Source organism: Rhinoderma darwinii, chromosome 2 (genome assembly GCF_050947455.1).
Source record: "Rhinoderma darwinii isolate aRhiDar2 chromosome 2, aRhiDar2.hap1, whole genome shotgun sequence".
Lineage (NCBI taxonomy): Eukaryota > Metazoa > Chordata > Amphibia > Anura > Rhinodermatidae > Rhinoderma > Rhinoderma darwinii.
The window spans coordinates 354,888,597-354,913,085 of NC_134688.1; the positions used below are offsets into that span (position 1 = coordinate 354,888,597).

General features: G+C 43.9%; 1 protein-coding gene across 1 annotated transcript in view; it reads right to left on the reverse strand.

Moving 5' to 3' along the window:
- Positions 1 to 10,583: 10,583 nt before the first annotated feature.
- LOC142743235 (Krueppel-like factor 15) overlaps positions 10,584 to 24,489 on the reverse strand; it is a 34,261-nt gene continuing 20,355 nt past the window's right edge. Inside the window, exon 3 of the mRNA XM_075853803.1 lies at positions 10,584 to 17,241. Within this exon, the coding sequence (XP_075709918.1) occupies positions 17,067 to 17,241 (175 nt within the window). The 3' untranslated portion in view covers positions 10,584 to 17,066. The remainder of the gene's footprint in view (positions 17,242 to 24,489) is intronic.

Below are 24,489 nucleotides of genomic sequence, written 5' to 3' on the forward strand. Positions count from 1 at the left end.
GCCATCACCGGAATGTGTCCCGAGTGATGGCCATGTATTCCGTCGCTCGCGCTCTCTCTCCTCCTCCTCCTCCTCACAGTGCAGAGTGCATGTGAGGAGGAGGAGGGTCTTTTTTTGCTCCCTGTAGATGTCGGAATCTCCAATCCCTGACCGGGGATTGGGGATTACGCTACAGGAGAAGTGAGTGACTACACTGTCCATATATGGACACAGCGACGTCACTCACTTCTGAAAGGGAATCCCCGACCCTGTGGCAGGGAATTCCGCTACAGGAGAAGTGAGTGACTACACAGTCCATATATGGACACAGTGACGTCACTCACTTCAGAAGCGGAATCCCCGACCCTGTGGCAGGGAATTCCGCTACAGGAGAAGTGAGTGACTACACAGTCCATATATGGACACAGTGACGTCACTCACTTCAGAAGCGGAATCCCCGACCCTGTGGCCGGGGATTCCTCTCCAGGAGAAGTCAGTGACTAAACTGTCCATATATGGACAGTGAAGTCAGTGACTTCTCCTGGAAGGGGGGGGTGATCGGTGCAACCTACAGGGGGCTGTGTGGCATTACCTACAGGGTACTTGGTGGCATCACCTACAGGGGACTTGGTGGCATTACATACAAGGGGCAGGGTGGCATTACCTACAGGGGACTTCGTGGCATTTATTAAAGGGAGCTGGGTGGCATTACCTACAGGGGGCTGGGTGGCATTACCTACAGGGGACTTGGTGGCATTACCTACAGGGGACTTGGTGGCATTACCTACAGGGAGCTGGGTGGCATTACCTACAGGGAGCTGGGTGGCATTACCTACAAGGGGCAGGGTGGCATTATCTACAGGGGACTTGGTGGCATTACCTACAGGGGACTTGGTGGCATTACATACAGGGAGCTGTGTGGCATTACCTACAAGGGGCAGGGTGGCATTACCTACAGGGGGCTGGGTGGCATTACATGCAGGGGGCTGGGTGGCATTACCTGCAAGGGGCTGGGTGGCATTACATGCAGGGGGCTGGGTGCATTACCTACAGGAGGCAGGGTGGCATCGCCTGGAGGGGGCTGGGTGGAATTACCAACAGGGGGCAGGGTGGCATTACCTACAGGGGACTTGGTGGCATTACCTACAGGGAACTTGGTGGCATTACATACAGGGAGCTGGGTGGTATTACCTACAAGGGGCAGGGTGGCATTACCTACAGGGGGCTGGGTGGCATTACCTGCAGGGGGCTGGGTGGCATTACCTGCAAGGGGCTGGGTGGCATTACATGCAGGGGGCTGGGTGCCATTACCTGAAGGGGGCTGGGTGGCATTACATGCAGGAGGCTGGGTGGCATTACATGCAGGGGGCTGGGTGGCATTACATGCAGGGGGCTGGGTGGCATTACATGCAGGGGGCTGGGTGGCATTACATGCAGGGGGCTGGGTGGCATTACCTACAGGGGGCTGTGTGTGGCAACAAATTTAAATGATATTCATCCGATTTTAAAACGGACAGGGAAAAAAACGGATGCAAAACGGGTCAAAATCGGCCGTTAAAAACGGCAACACGGCCCGGGACGGAATCGGAATCGGAACGGATGCAAAACGGATGCAAACCGGCCGGGAAAACGGCCGATTTTATCGGCCGACACTCGGACCCTGTCGTGTGAATGAAGCCTTATTCACACGACAGGGTTTTAAAATCGGATGAATTTCATTTGTACATTTTTGCCACACACTTCCCTCTGTAGATGCCACACTCTGCCCTCTGTAGATACTGCCACAGCCCCCTGTAGGTAGTGCCATACAGCCGACTGTAGGTAATGCCACACAGCTCCCTGTAGGAAATGCCACACAGCCCCTGTAGGTAATGCCACACAGCCCCCTGTAGGTAATGCCACACAGCCCCCTGTAGGTAATGCCACACAGCCCCCTGTAGGTAATGCCACACAGCCCCCTGTAGGTAATGCCACACAGCCCCCGTAGGTAATGCCACACAGGCCCCTGCCGGTAGTTCTACACAGCACCCCCGATAGATGGAACCTCTGTAGATAATGCCACACAGCCCCCTGTACATAATGCCACACAGCCCCCTTTAAGTAATGCCACACAGCCCCCTGTAGGTAATGCCACACAGCCCCCTGTAGGTAGTGCCACTCAGCCCCCTGTAGGTAGTGGCACCCAGCCCCCTGTAGGTAGTGGCACACAGCCCCCCTGTAGGTAGTGGCACACAGCCCCCTGTAGGTAGTGGCACACAGCCCCCTGTAGGTAGTGGCACACAGCCCCCTGTAGGTAATGCCACACAGCCCCCTGTAGGTAATGCCACACAGCCCCCTGTAGGTAATGCCACACAGCCCCCCCATAGGTAATGCCACACAGGCCCCTGCAGGTAGTTCTACACAGCACCCCCCCCATAGATGGCACCCTCTGTAGATAATGCCACACAGCCCCCTGTACATAATGCCACACAGCCCCCTTTAAGTAATGCCACACAGCCCCCTGTAGGTAATGCCACACAGCCCCAAAGCCCCCTGTAGGTAATGCCACACAGCCCCCTGTAATGCCACACAGCCCCTTGTAGGTGGTGGCACACAGCCCCCTGTAGATAGTGGCACACAGCCCCCTGTAGGTAATGCCACACAGCCCCCTGCATGTAGTTCTACACAGAACCCCCCCCCCCCCCCCATAGATGGCATCCCCCCCTACCTGCCTGTAGATAGCACCACCGTTCCAGGAGTAGTCCCTGACTTCAATGTCCATATATGAAGACCGTGAAGTCAGGGACTTCTCCTGGAACGGTGGCGCTATCTACAGATAGAACTACCTGCAGGGGGCTGTGTGGCGTTACGTACAGGGGGCTGTGTGGCACTACCTACAGGGGGTTGTGTGCCACTACCTACAGGGGGCTGTGTGCCATTACCTACAGGGGGCTGTGTGCCATTACCCAAAACGTCCGATTTTATCGGCCGACACTCAGACCTTGTCGTGTGAATAAGGCCTTAGCCCGACCTGGGAACCACAGCTTTATATATTGCCATGTATAGGCAGGGCCGCCATCAGGGCAGTACTACTAGTACTCCCGTCAGGGGCCCGGCCACATGGACGAAGAAAAGGGCCCGCTGGGCTGTGGTCGCCCCCCCTCGCAAGGCTCACAGGACACCCCTCGCAACGCTTGCGTCCCGCCCCTAGCAACGCTCGCAGCACCCCCTGCATACCTGTTGTAGCTTCACGTACTGGACGGGGAAGATGTAGCATGTGCAGAAGCTCCGTGTGGAGATCCCGCCCCCCCTGCTCCTCTACACTGCCGACCGGACCTGCAGGTTGGTGAGTGTTTTCCCCTATAAATCCTGCTTCCCATTCCCCCTGACCCCATTTGTAGTATGTTAAAATGTTTTTTGGTATTTTTTCGTTTTCCTAGCGTTATTTTTGCCGCGATTTTTGTAATCGGCGCAAAAATAGCACAGTTTTGGCGTGATTATATAAAATTGTATAAAAAATGGATACAAAAGATGTAAAAATAGTGCTGTTAGGCTATATTCTCACAGTGCGGTCAAATCAAGTTTTTGCCGCGATTTTGCAAAAATTGTGGCAAAAAAATGGGATTTGACCGCACTGTGTAACTAGACTAAGGCCTTATTCAGACGGCCGTGTTCGGTCCGTGACATACGGAGCGTGTATCGGGTGTATTTCCCAGGCTGACCACAATTCATGGAGCCGGACTCCTAGCATCACAGTTAACAATGCTGCTAGGAGTCCCTGCCTCTCCTCGGGAATACTGTCCCATACTGTAATGATGCTTTCAGTATGGGACCAGGGACAGTGTTTCCACGGGGAGGCAGAGACTCTTATGAGTATAGATAACTGTGATGCTAGAAACCCGGCTCCCTGAACTGTGGTCATTCGGGGAAATATGGTCGATACACGGTCCGTATATCACAAACCGAACGTGGACGTCTGAATATGGCCACTTACTTGTCTCCTATTTTTGGTGTGGATTGCGCTCTGAAAATTCGCTACAAATTACAACATAAGGCGATATTCAGACCAACGTGTGTGAAATCAGCCGTGAAGAACGGCCGTTTTTTGGGGCTGATTTGCACCCGTTTTCACAGATCCCTCATAGACTTGAGTCTATTGAGGGATCCATGAAAACGCACAAAAATAGGACAAGTCCTATGTTTTTACAGGCCCTTCACACGGTCCGTTAAAACAACGACCATGTGAATAACCCCATAGAAATACATGCAGCCGTGTGACGGCCATTAAAAAAAACGTCCTTCACACGGACGATTAACACGTTAGTCTGAATAAGCCCTAACTCATGTGAATGGGGTTTGTCAAAACCTCATGCACGTGCAGCATTTCACCCCACAAATAAAAAAAATTCAGCTTCCCAGTACATTATGCGGTACAATAAATGGTGCCATGAAAAACGACAACTTGCACCGCAAAAAACAAGCCCTCAAATAAAAAAAATTATAGCTTTTGGAAGGTGGAGAGGAAAAAACAAAAGTTAAAATCCGAAAAATGGCTGAGGAGGGAAGGGGTTAAATCAGCTGCATGCCTATTAGGATATGTTCACACGCTTTGCAAAAACAGTCTGAAAATACGGAGCTGTTTTCGAGGGAAAATAGCTCCTGATTTTCAGAAGTTTTTTAAGCAAACTCGTGTTTTTTACGGCCGTTTTTGGAACTGTTTTTCTATAGTCAATGAAAAACGGCTCCAGAAACGTCTGAAGAAGTGACCTGCACTTCTTTTTTGCGGCCGTTTTTTTACGCGGCCGTTTTTCAAAATGGCCATGTTAAACAAACGTCCCGTCGGAACACAATGCCGTTTTTCTCATTGAAATCAATGGGCAGATGTTTGGAGGCGTTCTGATTCTGATGTTTCGGACGTTTACGGCCAGAAAAACGGCCGAAAATAAGCCGTGTGAACATACCCTAATGTTGCAGAATTGTAACGTATTTCATCCTTTATGAAAAGGGTTAATTTGCTGTAAATCCCCAGCCAATTCTGTAACGCACACATTGAGGAATTTGGTGCACAAAATCTGCATCAAAACCGCAGGTAAAATCTGCACAATAGTGTGTTTTTTGATACGTTTTTAGGTGCAGTTTTTAATTTTTGATGCGGAAATAGGTGCAGGTTTTATGCTGCAGATTTTTTTATTTTTTTTAAACTAGTCAGAAGCAAGCGGAAACGCAAGATAAATTTACATGTATCATATTTTCAAATACAATTTTTGTGCAGAAAATGCGACATGTAGATGAGATTTCTTGATCTCATTTACTTTGCTGGTACTGTATTACACTGCGGATTTGCCGCACAAAAATACTCGCGACAAATTTGCACGTAATAAGTATCGTGTGTATTTGGCCTAACAGAGGTTTTTTTTTTTTAACTAAGGCCCCGCTCACACATGTTGGATTTGATACGGATTCCGATGACATGCCGATGGTTCTGCATCCCATGCATATGAGATTTCCGCAACGCAGTTCACATGCTGTGAAAAATTTTCCACGTGTATTTTTGTCCGCACCATGAAAAGACATCCACCACAGCAATAAGCAGCGTGCGACTTATATTACATGGAAAACCCGAGGATGAGCAACTTTGAATGACAATGGGACTTAGGGCAGATTCACACGAACGTTGCGTTTTTTGCGCGCGCAAACAACGCGGCGTTTTGCGAGCGCAAAAAACATTTGACAGCTGCGTGTGTCATGCGTGTCTGATGCGCGGCTGCGTGATTTTCGCGCAGCCGGCATCATAGAGATGAGGCTTGTCGACGCCCGTCACTGTCCAAGGTGCTGAAAGAGCTAAATCTTTCAGCACCCTCGACAGTGAATGCCGAACACAACAGCGAAAAACCTGTAAAAAAAAAAAGATAAAGTTCCTACTTACCGAGAACTTCCCGGCCGTTGCCTTGGTGACGCGTCCTTGGTGACGTGCCTCTCTTGACATCGGGCCCCACCTCCCTGGATGACGCGGCAGTCCAAGTGACCGCTGCAGCCTGTGATTGGCTGCAGCCTGTGCTTGGCCTGTGATTGGCTGGAGCTGTCACTTAAACTGAAGTGTCATCCCGGGAGGTCAGACTGCAGGAAGGAGACAGGAGTAATCGGTAAGTTAGAACTTCGTTTTTTTTTTACAGGTTCATGTATTTTGGGATCGCAAGTCACTGTCCATGGTGCTGAAACAGTTTAACTCTTTCAGCACCATGCACAGTGAATGTCTCCCGACGTCGCGGACCGGAAATTTTTTTGCCGGGTTCGGCCAAAACGAGTTTGGCCGAACCCGGTGAAGTTAGCTTCGGTTGTCGGGGTTCGCTCCTCGCAAAGACACTCCGTTTGGATGCTTGGAAACAGAAAAGCACGTGGTGCTTTTCTGTTTCCATTCATCCTTTTGACAGCTCGTGCGCTGTTTCAGTCGGTTCGCACGGAAGTGCTTCCGTGCGACCTGCCTGGTTTTCACGCACCCATTGACTTCAATGGGTGCGTGATGCGTGAAATACGCAGAGTTATTGAACCTGTCGCGTATTTTGCGCAGCGAACAAACGCTGCGCAAAATACACGGACTGTGTGTACTGCCCCATAGACTTCTATAGGGCATTGCGTGCTGCGCGAAAACCACGCGGCCTACACGCTGCCAAATCACGCTCGTGTGAATCCCCCCTTAGGCCTTGTTCACACAGTATTTTGCAGGCAGAAAAATCTGCCTTGAAATTCCTTCAGGCTTTCTCTGCCTCCCATTGATGTCAATGGGAGGTCAGAGACGTAAATGCCTGAAGAAAGGTCATGTCACTTCTTTTTCACGCAAGTTATTTCCGCTCGCGGGAAAAAAAATGCCTTCGCTTCCCATTGAAATCAATAGTAGGCGATTTCGGACGTTTTTTGCCGCAGTTTCCAAAGCGGTTTCCGCTTAAAAAAATGTGGCAAAAACCTCTGTGTGAACAGGGCCTTATTCTTTTGCGGATCTGCTACACGCTTGTAGCATCTGCGCCAGGAATCAAAGGGAAAGCCTCAGATTTTTGATATGGAAATACACATTGAACTTTATTGGCAACGTAAGAACATCCTCACATCCTCCTTACATCCTCACAAGCGCTTCCCCCTCCCTTCCCCCTTCACATCTTGTTGTTACCCTTAAGTTTATCGTGTACGTCAGGAAATCTCCTAACGTACACTATAAACAACGTGGACGATAATTCACAGGGCTCCATTATGTCCTTTTAGCCTACGTCGGGCAGGTAGACGTCGGTTTACCTTATTTTTGAAGCATGGAATAGCGTAGTAGACTTTGTTATTCCGGAGTCCCCAGGCAGCATCACAAGTGCTCTACCCGTGGGCTTTGTCCCTGGAAAAGCTCTTGACATCACTGTCCATATATGTAAAGTGACGTCAGGGGATTCTCCAGGGCCGGAATCCCTGGCCAGAGCGTTGTCGACGCTCCGGCCTTGTACCCAGGCTTTGCAATGCTTCGGACGTCACTTTACGTATATGGACATCAGGAACAGCGCCAGAGTCTCTGGGCAGAGCACTAGTGGAAGGCTCCAGCCCTGTTCATGGACAGTGACTTCAGCAGTTTCCCCTTGGCCATTCCCCGGGCGACGTATGCCACTATATGCCATGTCGGATACGTTTTGGCTAAATAGATCAAAATCCCGAGCATTAACCGGTCACTGCCGGCTCCATGGTTTCCTTCACTGTAATTGACATCAGCACCAATATCAATTAATGCGTATAATGTACAATCGTGAGTGCCAAAATTTCCGCTGTCCACCCCCGGTAATGGAGGGGGGGGGGGAGGCCTAGACATCTTGGCTGTATGGGGCTCAGAAATTCCTGATGGCGGCCCTGTTTATAGGACATAAGAGAAGTGGGACGGGTTAAACACAGTTATGATTTTTGCAGATATGGAGATATGTCCACATGCTGAAACAGTATGTAGGAAATGTATTGCAGTGGAAAGATGTGTATTCTGCCTGAGGTCTGGAGGCTCATGGGGCAACTGTGGCTGGCAATTATATGGGATACTGTAGCTGGCAAATAGGGGGGGCTGTGGCTTTACTTCTATGGGGGCACCTGAGAGGGACAATTATGGGGAAATCTGTGGCCGCACATTAGAACATATCTGTGTATCCTTTGAGCACACAATTGATTTTTTTCAATGGTATTAAATAGATTACCCTGCTATGATATTAGACACTGCAAAAAATAAAATGAAAATTCTTCCTTTTTTTTTATTTATGTGGTGCAGACCTACACTAATATAGTATAGATTTGCATATAACAGTGTTTTATCCATCTGAAATTAAAAAAAATAAAAATAAATCTCGCGAAAAAAGAAAAAGATAGGGAAATATTAAAAAGATACTGGGCGCATATAAAAAATACATCCCTTTTTTTTTACTGTATGTTATCAAAAAAAGTACCGTATATGGCCTAGGCATGGTGTAAAAAGAGCCTTCATTGGTACAAAGGAGCTGTCATTTGTCACTGTAACCCCTCCCTCCGGTGATAAGGTGATTCTACTAACCAACTCTAGCCTGTACAGGTGAAAACTGAGCTACCTAATACAGGAACTTTGTTTATTGTAAGGGCATGTTCACACGACCTATTTTCAGACGTAATTCAGGCGTTTTACGCCAAGAATTATGCCTGAAAAGACGGCTCCATTACGTCTGCAAACATCTGCCCATTGCTTGCAATGGATTTTACGATGTTCTGTTCAGACTAGGTGTAATTTTACGCGTCGCTGTCAAAAGACGGCACGTAAAAATATGCCCGCGTCAAAGAAGTGCAGGACACTTCTTGGGACGTCTTTGGAGCCGTTTTTCATGGACTCCAATGAAAAACAGCTCCAATTACGTCCTTAAAAGACGCCGCGAAAAACGCGAACAGCTCCGTAATTTCAGACGTATTTTGCGTTTGCATGTGAACATACCCTTAGTGCTCTAGTGGCCAGAGTGAAAACTACAATATTTAATTTTTTTGTATATAGATAGGAGGCATGGAAAATAAAAATCAGCAAAAATAAGCTTTCCTAAAAACATGGTTTACAAAATGTGCGATTTTCCGATGATACTTTTTTTTTTTTGCCGCCCCAGCCATTTCTATTTTTTTTTGATTCAGCGCTTCCAACAGCCTCATAGCCTTTTAATGTGACCCGGAGCATGTACGGCTTCAGCTCCATTCCAACTCCTCCAAGCCGCCGTCTTGCGGCTTGGGGAAACCGGGGTCCACCGTTTAGGCAATCATTGGGGGCCCAGATGTGGGACCTCCACCGATCTAGCATGTTTCGCCGATCCAGTGGACAGGTGAAAAATGCTAAAAGCTGGAATACAATATAAAGTACTAGGAAACTGGGAAAAAACTATTTGTTAAAAGAAATTATTAAAAAGCGTGGCCATATTCGGAGACTCGTAACATTTTTATTTTTCCATCTATGTAGCGGTGTGTGAGGGCTTGTTTTTTGCAGACTGAGCATTAGTTTGTATTGGTACCATTTTAGGGTATCTGTGGGTTTTTTTTAACAATTTTTATTCCATTTTTTAGGGTAAGCGTTGTGACCAAAAAACAGCAATTCTGATTTTGGTTTTCCTACGCCATTTATCCAAGATATTTTAATAGTTTTGACTTTTACGGACACAGTGATACCAAATTGTGTTTTAATTTTTTACATTACTTTAAGGAAAAAGTGGGATTAATTTTTTTAAACTTTTAATCTTTTTTTTTCATTATTAAAAAAAACCAAAAAGAACGTTTGTCCCCCTACAGGATTTGATCAAGCGATTGTTTGAATGCTGGAGCAATACCTATGCATGGCAGTGTATTGTGCGATTTACCATCTTCTATTAATGCTGAAGTCAGGTGACCGTAGTATAAAACAACGACCGACTCACAGACGCATGTATTTCAATGGGCCGGTTAGCACGATCGTTGTTTCAACGGACCGTGCGAAGGGTCCCTTGAAAGATAGGATGTGTTCTATTTTCTTCCGTTTGCACCGCAAGTCAATTTGTGTGCGGAATCTCCGCATATCACGTTCGCAGCATGTGGATGAGATTTTTTGAAATCTTATCCAGTCCTCTGCCACTGAATTATGGCTTGTCCACACACAATGGAAAGTCCGTTGAAAGTCAAAGGGTTTCCGCTGCGGCAAAAAGGAACCATTTCCTGCGGTTTTTGCAGCAGAAAATGGTGTGTAAATTGCTGTGTTTTCCCAATGTTCGGAGATAGAGACATCTCCTATGAAAAACGCAACAATTCTGGCCACTTTCCATAGCAGGAATTGACATGCTGCGGTCCAAAAATTACGCACCACAGGTCAATTTCACGAAGCATGTGGATGAGATTTGTTAAATCTCATCCACTTTGCTGCCACTGTATTCTGCTGCCTTTTTTCCGGCCTGAAAAAACGCGGCAATTCCGGAGCATGTGGACGAGCCCTTATGCTGCGAATTTTCCACAAGAAAACACTCTGCGGAAAATCCGCAATATTTACGCCACGTGTGGACTAGCCCATCCAATAAACTTTGGAACGCCCATAAATAAAAACTCAAATGATAAACAGGGTAAGTAAGAACCATTATTTATTATGCCAAGGCAATACCTGGAAAAATTTGATGTTTATTAAATCTCTAGAACAGACTGTCTTTATAAGATCAAAATATAAAAATAACTATACAATATTTAGAATTTAAAACATTTTTTTTTTTTTTAAAGTGAGTCACCACTGAAATTTATGATGAAAAACGGAAAATTTGATTAGAACTACAGCCGGAAATGGCATGGCTCACTGCTGCCTGCTGCTTTTTCCTTCTCTGCTGACAGTATGGTGTCAATCCAGCTTTGTACCAAACAGTTGTCATGTCTGACAGTATGCATACCTCCCAACAGTCCCATTTTTTGCGGGACTGCACCACGAAAGAGACAAGAAAGAGATGGGGTTTGTGAAGATTTGCATAAAAAGTTTTTTTCTATGCAGTTTTGGGGCTTTCCTGGGTAAAACCAGGGCGGGGCTTAAATGTGCCACGATATGGAATTCAAAAAGTTAAAGTAGGTTTGTAGTCTAGTCGCTAGGGATACATTGCCTAACAACCAGTCTTTTCAATGAGGTTGTTTGACTTATGGAAGTGCTGCAGAACTCTCAGAATTTCCAACTAACTGAAGAAAGGGAAAAGGCACGGAGGCTTGGCAGGATTTAAACCATGGCTTTCTCCATCTCAGGGCCTGTTCACATCAGCGTCAGGGTTCCATCCGTTGGTTCCGTCAGACCTTTCAGTCAGGGGAACCCATGAACGGAAACCATAGCTTTCTGTTTGCATTTCCATTGATTCCAATGGTTATGCTTCCGTTGCAAATGGTTTCCGTTTGCCTCCGTTCCATAAGGTTTCTGTTTTTATGGAGAAATCAACAGCACAGTTGACTATGCTATTGATTTCCGTAAGGTTTCCATTTTTTTTGCGGAATAAATAGCGTAGTCAACTGCGCAATTGATTTCGCCAAAATGACGGGAACCTTACGGAACGGAGGCAAACGGAAACCATTTGCAGCAGAAGCATTACCATTGAAATCAAAGGTAACGCAAATGGAAAGCTATGGTTTCCGTTCATGGGTTCCCCTGACGAAAAGGTCTGACGGAACCCACAAACTAAACCCTGACACGGATGTGAACAGGCCCTCAGTGCTGCGTGGATCATATTTATGAAAAATAAATGTATAATGGAGAATCCCTTTAAAAAGAGTTTGCTTTCCACAGGTCACAGCAATTACCAGCTTGGATTTGCCGCAACGTATGGTAAAGGCAAGGACAATGAGCATATAAAAAAGGAGCACGTAACACAAAGCAGTCGTACTTGGATTTTCGGTCAATGTGTCACCAGCAGAATACAATTATATTTCAGTTTCCATTACAGACCAATGCAACCTACTAAAACCATTGTAAAAGAATTACTATTTGTCGCCCATCCTGCTACTAAATCGGAGCTTGACCTGAAAGACATCATATAAGATATGTGATATAATATTGAGTTTCTGTACAATTTAGAAGAACAGAAATATACCAATTAGAAAAGAACACATCTCTGAATATAGTATTTTATGCAGAGTATTGAGGCTGTATGAGATTAGAGAAAAGGGTTTGCTTTTTTTCCCCAGAAACAGCGCCACTCTTGTTTGCAGGCTATGTCAGGTATTGCAGCTCAGCCTTATTTAAGTGAATGGAGCTGCAGTACCAGAAACAGCCCATGGACAGGAGTGGTGCTGTTTCATACCCCTCTTTCTACAGCCTCTTTGAACACTTTCCAGTTAATCGGCTAGTATGGCTTCACAGCACTCACCATAGAGGTTGCAATTAAATTCTCTGCACATACAGCAACTCAAGATGTAAATGAAAACTAGTTTTATCCCACAACAATAAATCTGTATTCAAATAATTACCGAGACTTTATATAAAATAGATTAGGAAGATCGTTTCTCTCCAAAGAGCCATGGCAATTTTCATAGTAATTTTAATGGAGCCATAAGACATTATATATATTATACACACACATATTCCTGCTGCATTATAGCAGAACACTATACACAGTAGTGTAAACCAGAATTGAAAAGTAGAAGTGCCACCCTGTAAAAAGAGTATATTATTACAGGGGTATTTCAAAGATAGACAATCAATGTCTGATATTTAGGGGTCCCAGGGATATGCTTTCAATGCATATAATTGAAATATTCTTTAAGAAAATACAATTAAAAGGGATGATCGAGTTATAATTTTTAAAAATAAATTTATAGAATAGGAAATCATACAGATTTCTTATATACATGTATTTAAAATACTGCTCACATACCTTTCTTATATCAGTGCAGTTGTCGGTCTAAAAAAGAAAACGGCATAGCCCACAGATTGGTCCATTAAAAAAAAACACCATATGATAACTGAATGGACAGTCATGTGACCCCCATCATGTGACCACTGGCATTCAGGTAACGCTGTCCAGGTATATAAACAGGTTAATAATAAGTTATTGGGGAGTAGAAGTTCTAAAAGTATTTCTTCCTACAGCAACATCTCATCATCATGTCTGTCAGAGTCTGTGAGGAGCAGCTCTTACATTCTTCTCCGTCTCATCTGGTGGTTTTTTTAAGATTGAACTTTATTAACAACATCCCATAGAGACAGGTGGCCATTTTATAAATCATCTAGAGACAGTAAATAGTAGCACCTTAAAGCAGTGGTTTATAATTTTTCCACCATTAGTCCATGCATGTGTCCTCTATATTGCCCCAACAGATGTATGTCATGTAACCCTGTTGCTAACTGAATGTTAGGTGTCACATGATAGGTGTGTGGAGGGGGGAGGGTCACATGACTGTTGCCACGTTTAGTCATATTCAGTTAGGCCTCATGCACACGACCATGTTCGGTCCGTGATATACGGACCACATGTCGGCTGCATTTCCCGGACCGAACACTGTTCAGGGAGCCGGGCATCATATTTATGTATGAAGCTAGGTGTCCCTGCCTCCCCACGGGACTACTGTCCCCTACTAAAACCATGTTTCAGTATGGGACAGTAACCCCTGCGGGGAGGCAGGGATACCTAGCTTCATACATAACTATGATGCTAGGAGCCCGGCTCCCTGAACGGTGTTCGGTCCGGGAAATGCGGCTAGCATGCGGTCCATATATTACAGTAAAAATAGTCTATAATTGAGGACCGCAATTACGGACCCATTCACTTCTATAGTCTTTATTTATAGTTCTTTATTTACGGGAAGCTGTCCAGGCCGTAGAAGTGTACCGCAAAAGATAGGACATGTCCTATCTTTTGCTTTTTAGGGACCGTGCTGCCATACTTTGTACAGGCGCACGGGCCGAAAATACGGGTGGCTGTCTGCGGCCTTAGCCTGTGGATGCATTACACAGGACTAATCTGTGGGCTATACCATTCTACTGTGACAGGGGCCTGATGCACTATAAGAAAAGGTATGTGAGCAGAATTTCTAATACATGTCTGTTAGAAGACGGTATGACTTCATATCCTACAAATAAATAACTCGACAACCCTCATCAAATAATATATTTTCTTTTACCCCTGCTCCCAACAGGGGGCAATCCGCTGTATTACTGAAACAGCTACATTTTCACTGCTGGCACAGTAAACCATTTACTCCTATGGTAGTGGCTAAATATGTTCTAAAGAGGGGGCCCATGGCAGATGTGATCATTCTTCTATAGTAGACACGTCGAGGCCCGGATATTGTGATAACAGAGCACAAGTGACTAATATTGAGCCGCCCATGAAGCTAGTAAAAATATTTTAGGTAGTGTTACTTGCAAAAAAAACCGCTATCAATTTCCAGGAACTTTAAATTCCACATTCGGAACTAGAAGTGTCTCCCACATTGGAGACATCCTCTATGAACGACAGCAGCGAGTGGTGTGTGGATGGGGCTGTTGAGGACACTATGTACACAAAAGACTCTCTTCCAAAACAAACTTTAAGCAAGGATGGGAACCCACAATCTGAAACAACCTCTAAGTGCAGTCTACCCAGTAGCCCTGTTAAACGAGTGCCAACATTTTTCAAGAATGGCATGGTGTATCGTGGGCACTATCTAACATTGATATTTTGTTTACATTTTATTAATGATAAATTACCTTTGTTTCATCACCTCAAGACACGTTAGAGAAAAACTTATTTGTAAAATGATAAGTGCCAACATAGTACTTTTATATTGTCAACTTCTGTATTAAAGCTATTCTGCAGGTGGCACGGCTGCCATGCTCACAAAACAGAATGAAAAAGCATTACTCGTAACAGAGGTGCCGATGAAAGATCTATCCAAACTTACCTATGCATAAAATATCTACATATATATAGAACTTTGCCTGCATGGACTTCAGGAAAAACTCAATATTTAAACTGAATACACTGGAAATGACCTATTTCAGGCTGCGAATAATATAAGACACCCATTGGAAGACTGTTGATTTTCTAAAGAGATGGAAATCTCAACCAAAACACAGTGAGACCCAAAGGGTACACAGTACCTATGCAATATTAAGTCTGTTGTTCACTTTGCTCTATGCAGAAGTGGCACAGAATCTTATCTGCCATTAATAGAACTGTACAGAAACGTATTATGTAGAGAGCGGAGCCCCAGGCAACATTCACCGATATATAGACGATGGTTTATCAAGTGTTTGTATCAAACAAATGAACAGCTGTTGTAGTGATGTCATTGTCAGCTAGTAGACGTGTTCTAGAATTATACATAAATATCTGATGTACAACATTACGAAGAGTTTAACATTCAACACGGTCATTGTATAGAAACCATTGTATTAGATTTGTGATGTTCTACAGAAGTTTGGCTTTCATAGTGGATGGAATACAGCTTTTAGACTTTGCTGCCCTTATTGCAATACTTAAATGTTATACACATGGAATAGACTTGGAACAGTGTATAAAGAAGACCTGCACTGGTGGGATAACTTCCTTCTTTAGTTATTACAAAATATGACCCACTACAGATCCGTCGATGGGTAAAGGTCAACCGTGGTATAGGTACATGGTAAAGGCTGTGCTTCACAGTGAGTGCACAAATATTTACAAGGGTAAGTCAACACGTTGTGGCTTTACCACAGTTTTGCTTTGCTTTTTGGAAGAAACGGGAGAAATGTGGTCTGACCCTTATAATAGCAGAGATATAGCCCTTGGCTATGATAGATGCAGAATGGGACATATTTCAGTGTTAAAAAAAAGTTGTCCCACCATGACTGATCTTCTTTAAAGCGGCATTCTAACCTCAGACATTTATGGCATGTCCAAAAGATATACCATAAATGCCTGATAGATGCGGGCACCAGACCTATCTCTAGAACGGGCTCCCTGACCTCCATCCTACCTTATCCCCGGCCACTGAATTACGAGGTGACCGGGAGTATAGAAACAGTCAAGCTTGCTGTGCTATGCGGTTTCCATAACTACCTTAGAAGTGAATGGGAGTTACGGAAACAGCGTAGCATAGCAAGCTATGCTGTTTCTGGAACTCGTAGCCATGGAAACTGTGTCGCTGTGCTACTCTGTTAGTGTAAAACCCATTTACTTCTTTGGAAGTTACAGAAACAGCTTAGCTCAGCTGTTTCCATACTCCCAGCCACCTTGTAAATCAGTGGCTGGGGAGCAGTGACAACAGGAGAAGGTAGGACAGGGGGTTAGGTGGCCCCGTTCTAGAGGTGGAACACGCATCTATTCAACATTTAATGGCATATTAGGTGGATATGCTATAAAACTTCCAAGATGGGAAAACCCCTTTAAGGTTGTAGATACGTAACAGTATTTAGTGATAGTTGTAAGGATATCACCTTCACATGAAGAAAACAACTTGGTATTAATTAAATTCTAAAATGAATTTTTTTGTAACAGCTTCCAGTGTGTATATTGCAGCCATAATGAGTTTATAAAGTATACACCTGCCTGTGTATGATATAGCACACAGTATACTGTAAGTTAAGTGCACAGACATACTTTGTACGTACTTATACAATTTCTTCTTCTAGATATATTAACTTGATGCCCATCTTACTACGGCCAATAAAAAAAACACAAATTGAGGTTTCCCCAATATAAAGACTTTGCCACACACACGTGTGTCATGAAAGTAACAGCCTTTAAATGTGTCAAATCTGTACAAAATGACAGATGCTTATGGCATTGTATATGAACAGACTACTTGGCAGGGTCTGTAATGTAACCCATGAAAAGAAGTAACAGTCAACAAGAGAGGTAGGGCTATATTCACAGGGATTCATTGCTAAAGGCTCTATCCATAGAGACACGAGAAGAGATGTATAAGTGAAAACAGCCAAGTAAAGCATAGCACAGTAACTTGGGACTGGTAAATCAGTGTCACAATCCCTAGAAGGCCCAACTGATTCGACATGGGTTATTCCACCGTTACCCATTGGTCTGCTATACAGGTCCTTCATGAAATTCACATCATAGACAAAGGGCATCTTTTTTAAAGCAGCAACTTATTTCATTGTGGCCAGCTGGAGTAACAAACAAAAACGAAGGACGTTAAGTGCTGGTTCGTGGTGTCCGACATCCACCAACTCTCTGGCATCGATGTATCTTCATGTGTTTGGACAAATGGTCACTGCGGGCAAACTTCTTGTCACATATTGTACACTGGTATGGCTTCACTCCAGAGTGGGATCTCTTGTGCCGTGAAAGCTCATCAGAGCGGGAAAACCTACAGAATGCAAAAAATAGGTTGATCAATAGTCCACCATCTAAGAACACACTCTTCCCATGGACACCCACACAGCCTAACAGTGCACATCTCTTACATACAGAGGTCTAACCACCCCACCCCCCATCAAAACTTGATCAACGGCACTGCATTCACAATGTGATTGACATGCCTAAGCACATGGCAAGGAGCACTCCGGACCCCCTTCAGACAAAGTGAACTTACAATAGTACATATAAAGAGGAATTGAGAAGCTGGGTATGTAGCTCACCTCCATCTTATTTATCCTTTCATCCTGGACTCTCCGTACCTTAAACACTATGTCCAACTTGCATCTAAAATGAAAAATTAAGCAACTCTGCAAAGTCTTCATTAAAAATGTCCTTCCATTTTGGGTTTATAGTTGCTATGCAGATGTATGCGTCTTCTTCGGGCTACAAATACCCTGAGCAGTCCTCTTCTGCAGTCATAATCCCTTCCCTCTATCCCCTATCTCTTGCTTATCTACCAAAGGTATTTTAGGAAAAAGCAGCAAAGACCAACATAATTCCAATATCTTCTGAGGTGCTCTCGTGGTGGAAAGCTATACATTATAAGCACGTTCTGTAAGTTTACATTTACCATGTTTCTGTGAACAACTATACCTTAAAGCTGCACCTGAACATCTTATTAAATAGATACACTATCAATACGGTTGATAACACCATCATCTTCCATCTACAGGCGTAAGTAATGGACTTTAACATGTAACCATGATCATGTAACAACTCTTCTTCTACATTCCATGTGCAATTGTATTAATACAGGCTCTTTATTTTTGCTCTCATGTGTATAGATCATGTCTAAAAAAAATAAAAAAAATTATTGAAAGGAAAAAGGTAGGGGATAGGTAGAAGGGAATAAAAACTGCAGGATCAGACTACATAGAGTTTTTGTGGTCTATTACTATGGACACAAATAGGTAAGAATAGGAGATGTAGACACAAAACGGTAGGATATTTTTAATTAAGTCTAGTTGCAAAAGTGCTTAATTTTTCATTTTAGATGCATTCGAGAAACAAAATTGGTTTGTGAAGGTGGTCAAAGCCTTTAATCCATATTACACTGCATTCATCCACCTAAACATAAGTCATCATGAAGAATAATTATTTTAAATACAATGGAGATTAAAAAAATTTGTTTTTACAACAATGGTTTTGTGACATATATTTAAACATTTAGTTCAACAAAAAGGAAACCCAGCTCAACATCCAAAGAACACAACATCTACTTCAAACTATGGTGGTAGCAAAATCATACTTTGGATCGGTTTCTCTCGAGTTGGGACAGTGGCTGTAATTGAAATAGAGGGGGATATACACGGTTGAGCCATAACATTAAAAGCACTGACAGGGGAAGTGAATACCATTGATTATCTTGTTACAATGGTGCCTGTCAAAGGGTGGGATATACTAGGCAGCAAGTGAACAATAAGTTCTTGCAGTTAATGTGTTGGAAGCAGGAAAATGGGCAAATGTAGAGATCTGAGTGACTTTGACAAGGGCCAAATTGTGATGGCTAGACAACTGTGTGGTGGTAACTACAGGTCCCGTGGGGTATTTCCGGTATGAAGTGGTTAGTACCTACCAAAAGGGGTCAAAAGGAAGGACAACCGGGTCATGGGCGGCCATGTCTCACTGATGCAACTCCACAGAAGAGCTACTGCAGCACAAACTGCTGAAGAAGTTACTACCGGCTATGATTGGAAGGTTAGAACACGCAGTGCATCTCAGCCACAGACCTGTCAGAGCGCCCATGCTGACCATTGCCCACCACTGGAAGCACCTACAATGCGCATGTGATCTTTAGAACTGGACCATGGAGCAATGGAAGAAGGTGGCCTGGTCTAATGAATCACATTTTCTTTTACATCATGTAGACAGCCAGGTGCACCATTGTTTTTCTTGTGAAATTCTCGATAAGTTTGATGTGTCACATGACCCTCTTCCCATTGAAAAAACTAAAGTTGGATACAAAATGGCCGACTTCAAAATGGCCACCATGGTCACCACCCAGCTTGAAAAGTTTCCCCCCTCCCATATACTAATGTGCCACAAACAGGAAGTTAATATCACCAACCATTCCCATTTTATTTAGGTGTATCCATATAAATGGCCCACCCTGTACTATGGGAAGAAGGCAAGCGGAGAAGGCAGTGTGATGCTCTGGACAATGATCTGCGAGGAAATCGTGTGATCTGGCATTCATGTGGATGTTACTTTGACACGTACCTAGACATTGTTGCAGACCAAGTACACATAGAAATGGTATTCTCTAATAGAAGTGGCCTCTTTCAGCAGGATAATGCGCCCTGCCACACTGCAAAAATGTTCAGCAATGGTCTAAAGAACATGATAAAGAGTTAAACGTGATGACTTGGCCTCTAAATTCCCCAGATTTCAATCCGATCGAGAATCTGTGGTATGTGCTCAAAAATCAAGTCCAATCCAAGAAGCCCCCACCTCACAATTTAAGGGACTTAAAGGATCTTCTGCGAGCATCTTGGTATTAGATACCACAGGACACATCGAGACGTCTTGTGGAGTCCCTAACTCGATGGGTTAGAGCTATTTTGGAAGCACAAGGGGAACCTACACAATACTAGGCAGGTGGTTTTAAAGATATGGCCGAATGGTATATATGACACAAAGCATACTGGCCTCTGTCAGAAAGCTAAAGGCATCCAAGAAGGCCATGGAATGGCTCCAAAAGTAAACACTCAATGTGTTCGAATAGTCCAGTGAGTCATGCACAGGGCCTTATTTGGGAAACGCGTCACACGGTGCTTATAAAAGGTATATTCCCACAGATTTATTGTAATCCAGTCATACATCTGAATGGGTGGTTTCTGCTGCATATGCTGGGACTTCTGCAGGCCCCAGTCAGTATGTCAATATGACAGTCACAGAAACGTCTGCCACTTGTGAATATACCCTGAATATCTATGGACCTATGGACTTCTAATTTTACAGAGATTACTTGAGGGGAAATAAAATCTGCCGCATGGGAATATGACGTAAAATTTGAATTAGATGTAAAGGCCCATAGATTCTTAGATCGATTGTTAAGGGGTAAAAATAAATAAAAATTGGAAAAATAGAAACGGTGGAATGCAGATTTGCATGCCGTATTAAATCGAGGTATTCTTCCCTAAAAGCACTACTTCTAGAGACTAATTGTGCAGTACGTAGCCACAATACAGCAGTACATATGGAGCTGTATTGCCATGTGCATAAGGCTTTAAAGAGCAGAATAGTGTGGGCACAGGTATACTCTACTATTAAACATGAAATGTTTTGCAGTTCAGCTAATAATAAACAATGAATACAGCAGACTAATGCCTCATGCACACGACCGTTGTGCCACTCGGGACGTTTTTTACGAAATCCCAGTGGCACCGATAGTCTTCATGGAGACATTCACTTTAGCAGGTGAATCCGGTTCGTGAAAAATGGTCCGAGTCTCCGATCCAAGGAAAGATGGAACATGTCCTCGGACGGCACGCACTGTCGTCTGCATGAGGCGTAAGGGCCTACAGAACTAGAAGGGCATGTTCAAATCAGCGTTGCCTTTCTGTTGAGGGGTTACGTCTGAGCTTTCAGTCGGGGTAACCCCTCAACAGAAAGGCAAACGGAAACCATAGCTTCTGTTTGCATCCCCATTGATCTCAATGGTGACTGATACTTTGCTAATGGTTTCCGTTTGTCACCGTTGTGAAAGGGTTCTGTTTTTTTGACGGAATCAATTTCGCAGTCGACTGCACAATTGATTCAGTCAGAAAAACAGAACCCTTTCACCACGGTGACAAACAAAAAACATTAGCAAAGTATCCATCACCATTTAAATCAATGGTGACGCAAACGGAAGCTATGGTTTCCGTTTGCCTTTCTGTTGAGGGGTTCCCCCGACAAAGCTCAAACGGAACCCCTCAACGGAAAGACAACGCTGATGTGAACAGGCCCGTATAGTTCGGAGTCTGCTGTATTAATGAAGGGATCGCTCTCTCTAGCCCTCTCACCAGAGACTGATGGATGCCATGTATACATGCATATAAATATGGCAGCCATCGATCACAGACGAGAGGGTTTGGGGGGGGGTAGTAGAGCTCTCATGAATACAGAAGACTTATAACTAGCAGTCCGCTGTATTTTTTTTATTTTTATTAGGCTCTATTAGCCAAATGGTAAATATTTTTTTGTGCGGTTTGGGATAATAGTAGAGCGGACTTCTGCCCATACTAGATACATAGAATAATGACATAAGCTTTAAAGGATATGCACACCTTTGAAATTGTTTTCTTTAAAAACAATAGAAAAACTGTGTTTTGTGCAACTTTCTAAATACGTTTTATTAAAAATTAATTTTTACTTTTTAAAATACAGCTGCTTTGCATCCTGTATACATAGCAGCTGTATCTTGCGCTGAGTCCTGAATCAGTCAGGCTCCAACTGTTATCGATCACAACAAAGTTATGAACCTAGATGTGATCAGTAAGGGTATGTTCACACGGCGGGGGTCCGTAACGGCTGAAATTACGGGGATGTTTCAGCCTGAAAACATCCCCGTAATTTCAGCCGTAGCGGCATGTGCAGGCGCTTGAACGCCGCGTCAATTACGGCCGTAATTAGCGCTGCTATTCATTGGAGTCAATGAATAGCGGCTCCAATTACGCCCCAAGAAGTGACAGGTCACTTCTTTGACGCGGGCGTCTATTTACGCGCCGTCATTTGACAGCGGCGCGTAAATATACGCCTCGTGTGAACAGACTAACGTCTGCCCATTGCTTTCAATGGGCAGATGTTTGTCAGCGCTATTGAGGCGCTATTTTCGGGCGTAATTCGGGGCAAAAACGCCCGATTTACGTCCGTAAATAGGCCGTGTGAACATACCCTAACAGCTCGATCCAGGCAGGACCCACTGACGCTGATCCCGTCAGTACCGCTGACCTGACGGATACAGGTTTCAGCGCTAAATACAGCTGCTCCCTATACAGGATACAAAGCAGCCATATTAAAAAGTAAAAATAATTTTTAATAAAAAAGTATTCATAATGTTGCACAAAAAAAAACTGGTAAGCATTTTTATAAAAAAAATAAATAAAATAGATTTCAAAAAAGGTGTACGTAGCCTTTAATCCCATTTAAAAAAAAGCCTGAGAATTGAACAGAAGACGGCTATGCACAGGAGTTCTGGCAAAATCCAGATCTAGACACAAAATTCTATTCCAGTTAAAGAGAAAATAATAATAATAATATACACACACATATATATATATATATATATATATATATACATATACACACACACACACACACACTCACATTTTAAACACAACACGTATCACCAATAGTTCCAAAAACCAATTTATTTGTCAAACATCCAAGACAGCAACATTTCGACCCGTAAAACATATGGGGTCTTTCTCAAGCCTAACAATAAGTCTAAATAAACCCACTTAAATACATAAAGAAAAAAAACCATCAAATGATTCACAAACACCAATCGTGCCCAGAATTAACAATAATGATGATCCCACAGGTGTGTGCAAAGAATATACGTCATAAACACATTTTTATAATGTGCATACTATTCTAACTATATCATATAGAAAGTGTATTCCCAACTTAAGATTCCGATCGGTCACGGATTCCGAAGAGACCGGCTCACGTCACTACACGGATCAAGGCGTCCCAAAAATGTCACTGCTTATGTCATAGACACGCTACAGCTGTCCACATACAAAAAAATAAATAAAATATTTATTTAGACTTCTTGTTATGTTTGGGAAAGACCCCATGTTTTACAGGTCGAAACGTTGATGTCTTATATGGATGTTTGACGAATAATTACTTTTTGGATACGATTGTAGATGCGTACTGCGGTCCAAATTCGTATGGAGATGTTGTAGATGATCGGAGGCTGTTTGTACGATAGAGGGCGGAGTGAGACCATCTCACATACCTGGACTTGTGCTGCTTCATTCACCTTTTCCTTTTGTATTGACAAATTAAACGTTAGCTTTGCATATATGCTTAGAATGTAGATCAGGGCATCTAGGGAGCTGATTTGTTGGGCACAAACCTCCTTTTATAGCAAGAAACCCATTACATACAAACGATGATCCCATCTGGTCTATTTATTTTCTTTTTTTTATCAATTCTTTTATTTTCGTTTTCAAAACACATAAAAACAGTATAAGGCTGGGTTCACACGACCATGTTACGTCCGTAATGTACGGAACGTATTTCGGCCGGAAGACCCGGACCGAACACCGTGCAGGGAGCCGGGCTCCTAGCATCATAGTGATGTACGACGCTAGGAGTCCCTGCCTCTCCGTGGAACTACTGTCCCGTACTGTAATCATGATTACAGTACGGGACAGTTGTCCTGCAGCGAGGCAGGGACTCCTAGCATTGTACATCACTATGATGCTAGGAGCCCGGCTCCCTGCACTGTGTTAGTTCCGGGTCTTCCGGCCGAAATACGTTCCGTACATTACGGACGTAACATGGTTGTGTGAACCCAGCCTAATGGTGCAGACCATTGCAGCACTGACATCGGCCCACAGTCCAGCAACTTGCATTACAAAAGTGCAAAGAATCACAAAGAAAAGCAGTATATTGCTCAAATCAACAATGAAAGAAACTCAGGTATGCACCCTGAACCCGCAGCCATGCATAATACCCCGTAAGCGAACGGGAAAACAGTAAACAGAGACAAAAGAAAAGAGGAGACAGAAAGGAGAGAGAGGAAGGGGAAAGAACTGACCTGACACACTGGGCCTAGGTAATAAGCTCGAGAGGCCATGATGGCCTTGTATTCCACAGAGGATTGAAATCAAATCCATTCACGCCAGGTTTTGAGGAAGGTGGCATGGGACCCTCTCATTGATGCCGTGAGGTCCTCCATTCTCATAATCTCCTGGATCTTACAGCACCACATGCCCACCGACGGGAGACAAGATTGTCTCCGGTCTATTTATTTTCATGTTTTTATGTGCTGGCCTTTCACAGTACATAATTTTCTGCACATAAATGGTATTTAAGTGAAGTATTTCTTTTTTTATTATTATTTAACGACCCCTTTCAGGTTGGAGCCGATTTTGCAAAGAGACGCCACAGCAGGGGAAACTTATTTTATGTTGGCCATACAGTTGAACGTGTCGGCTCTGTTCACCAGAGCGGTAGCGGGCCCTAAGAGGGGAAAACG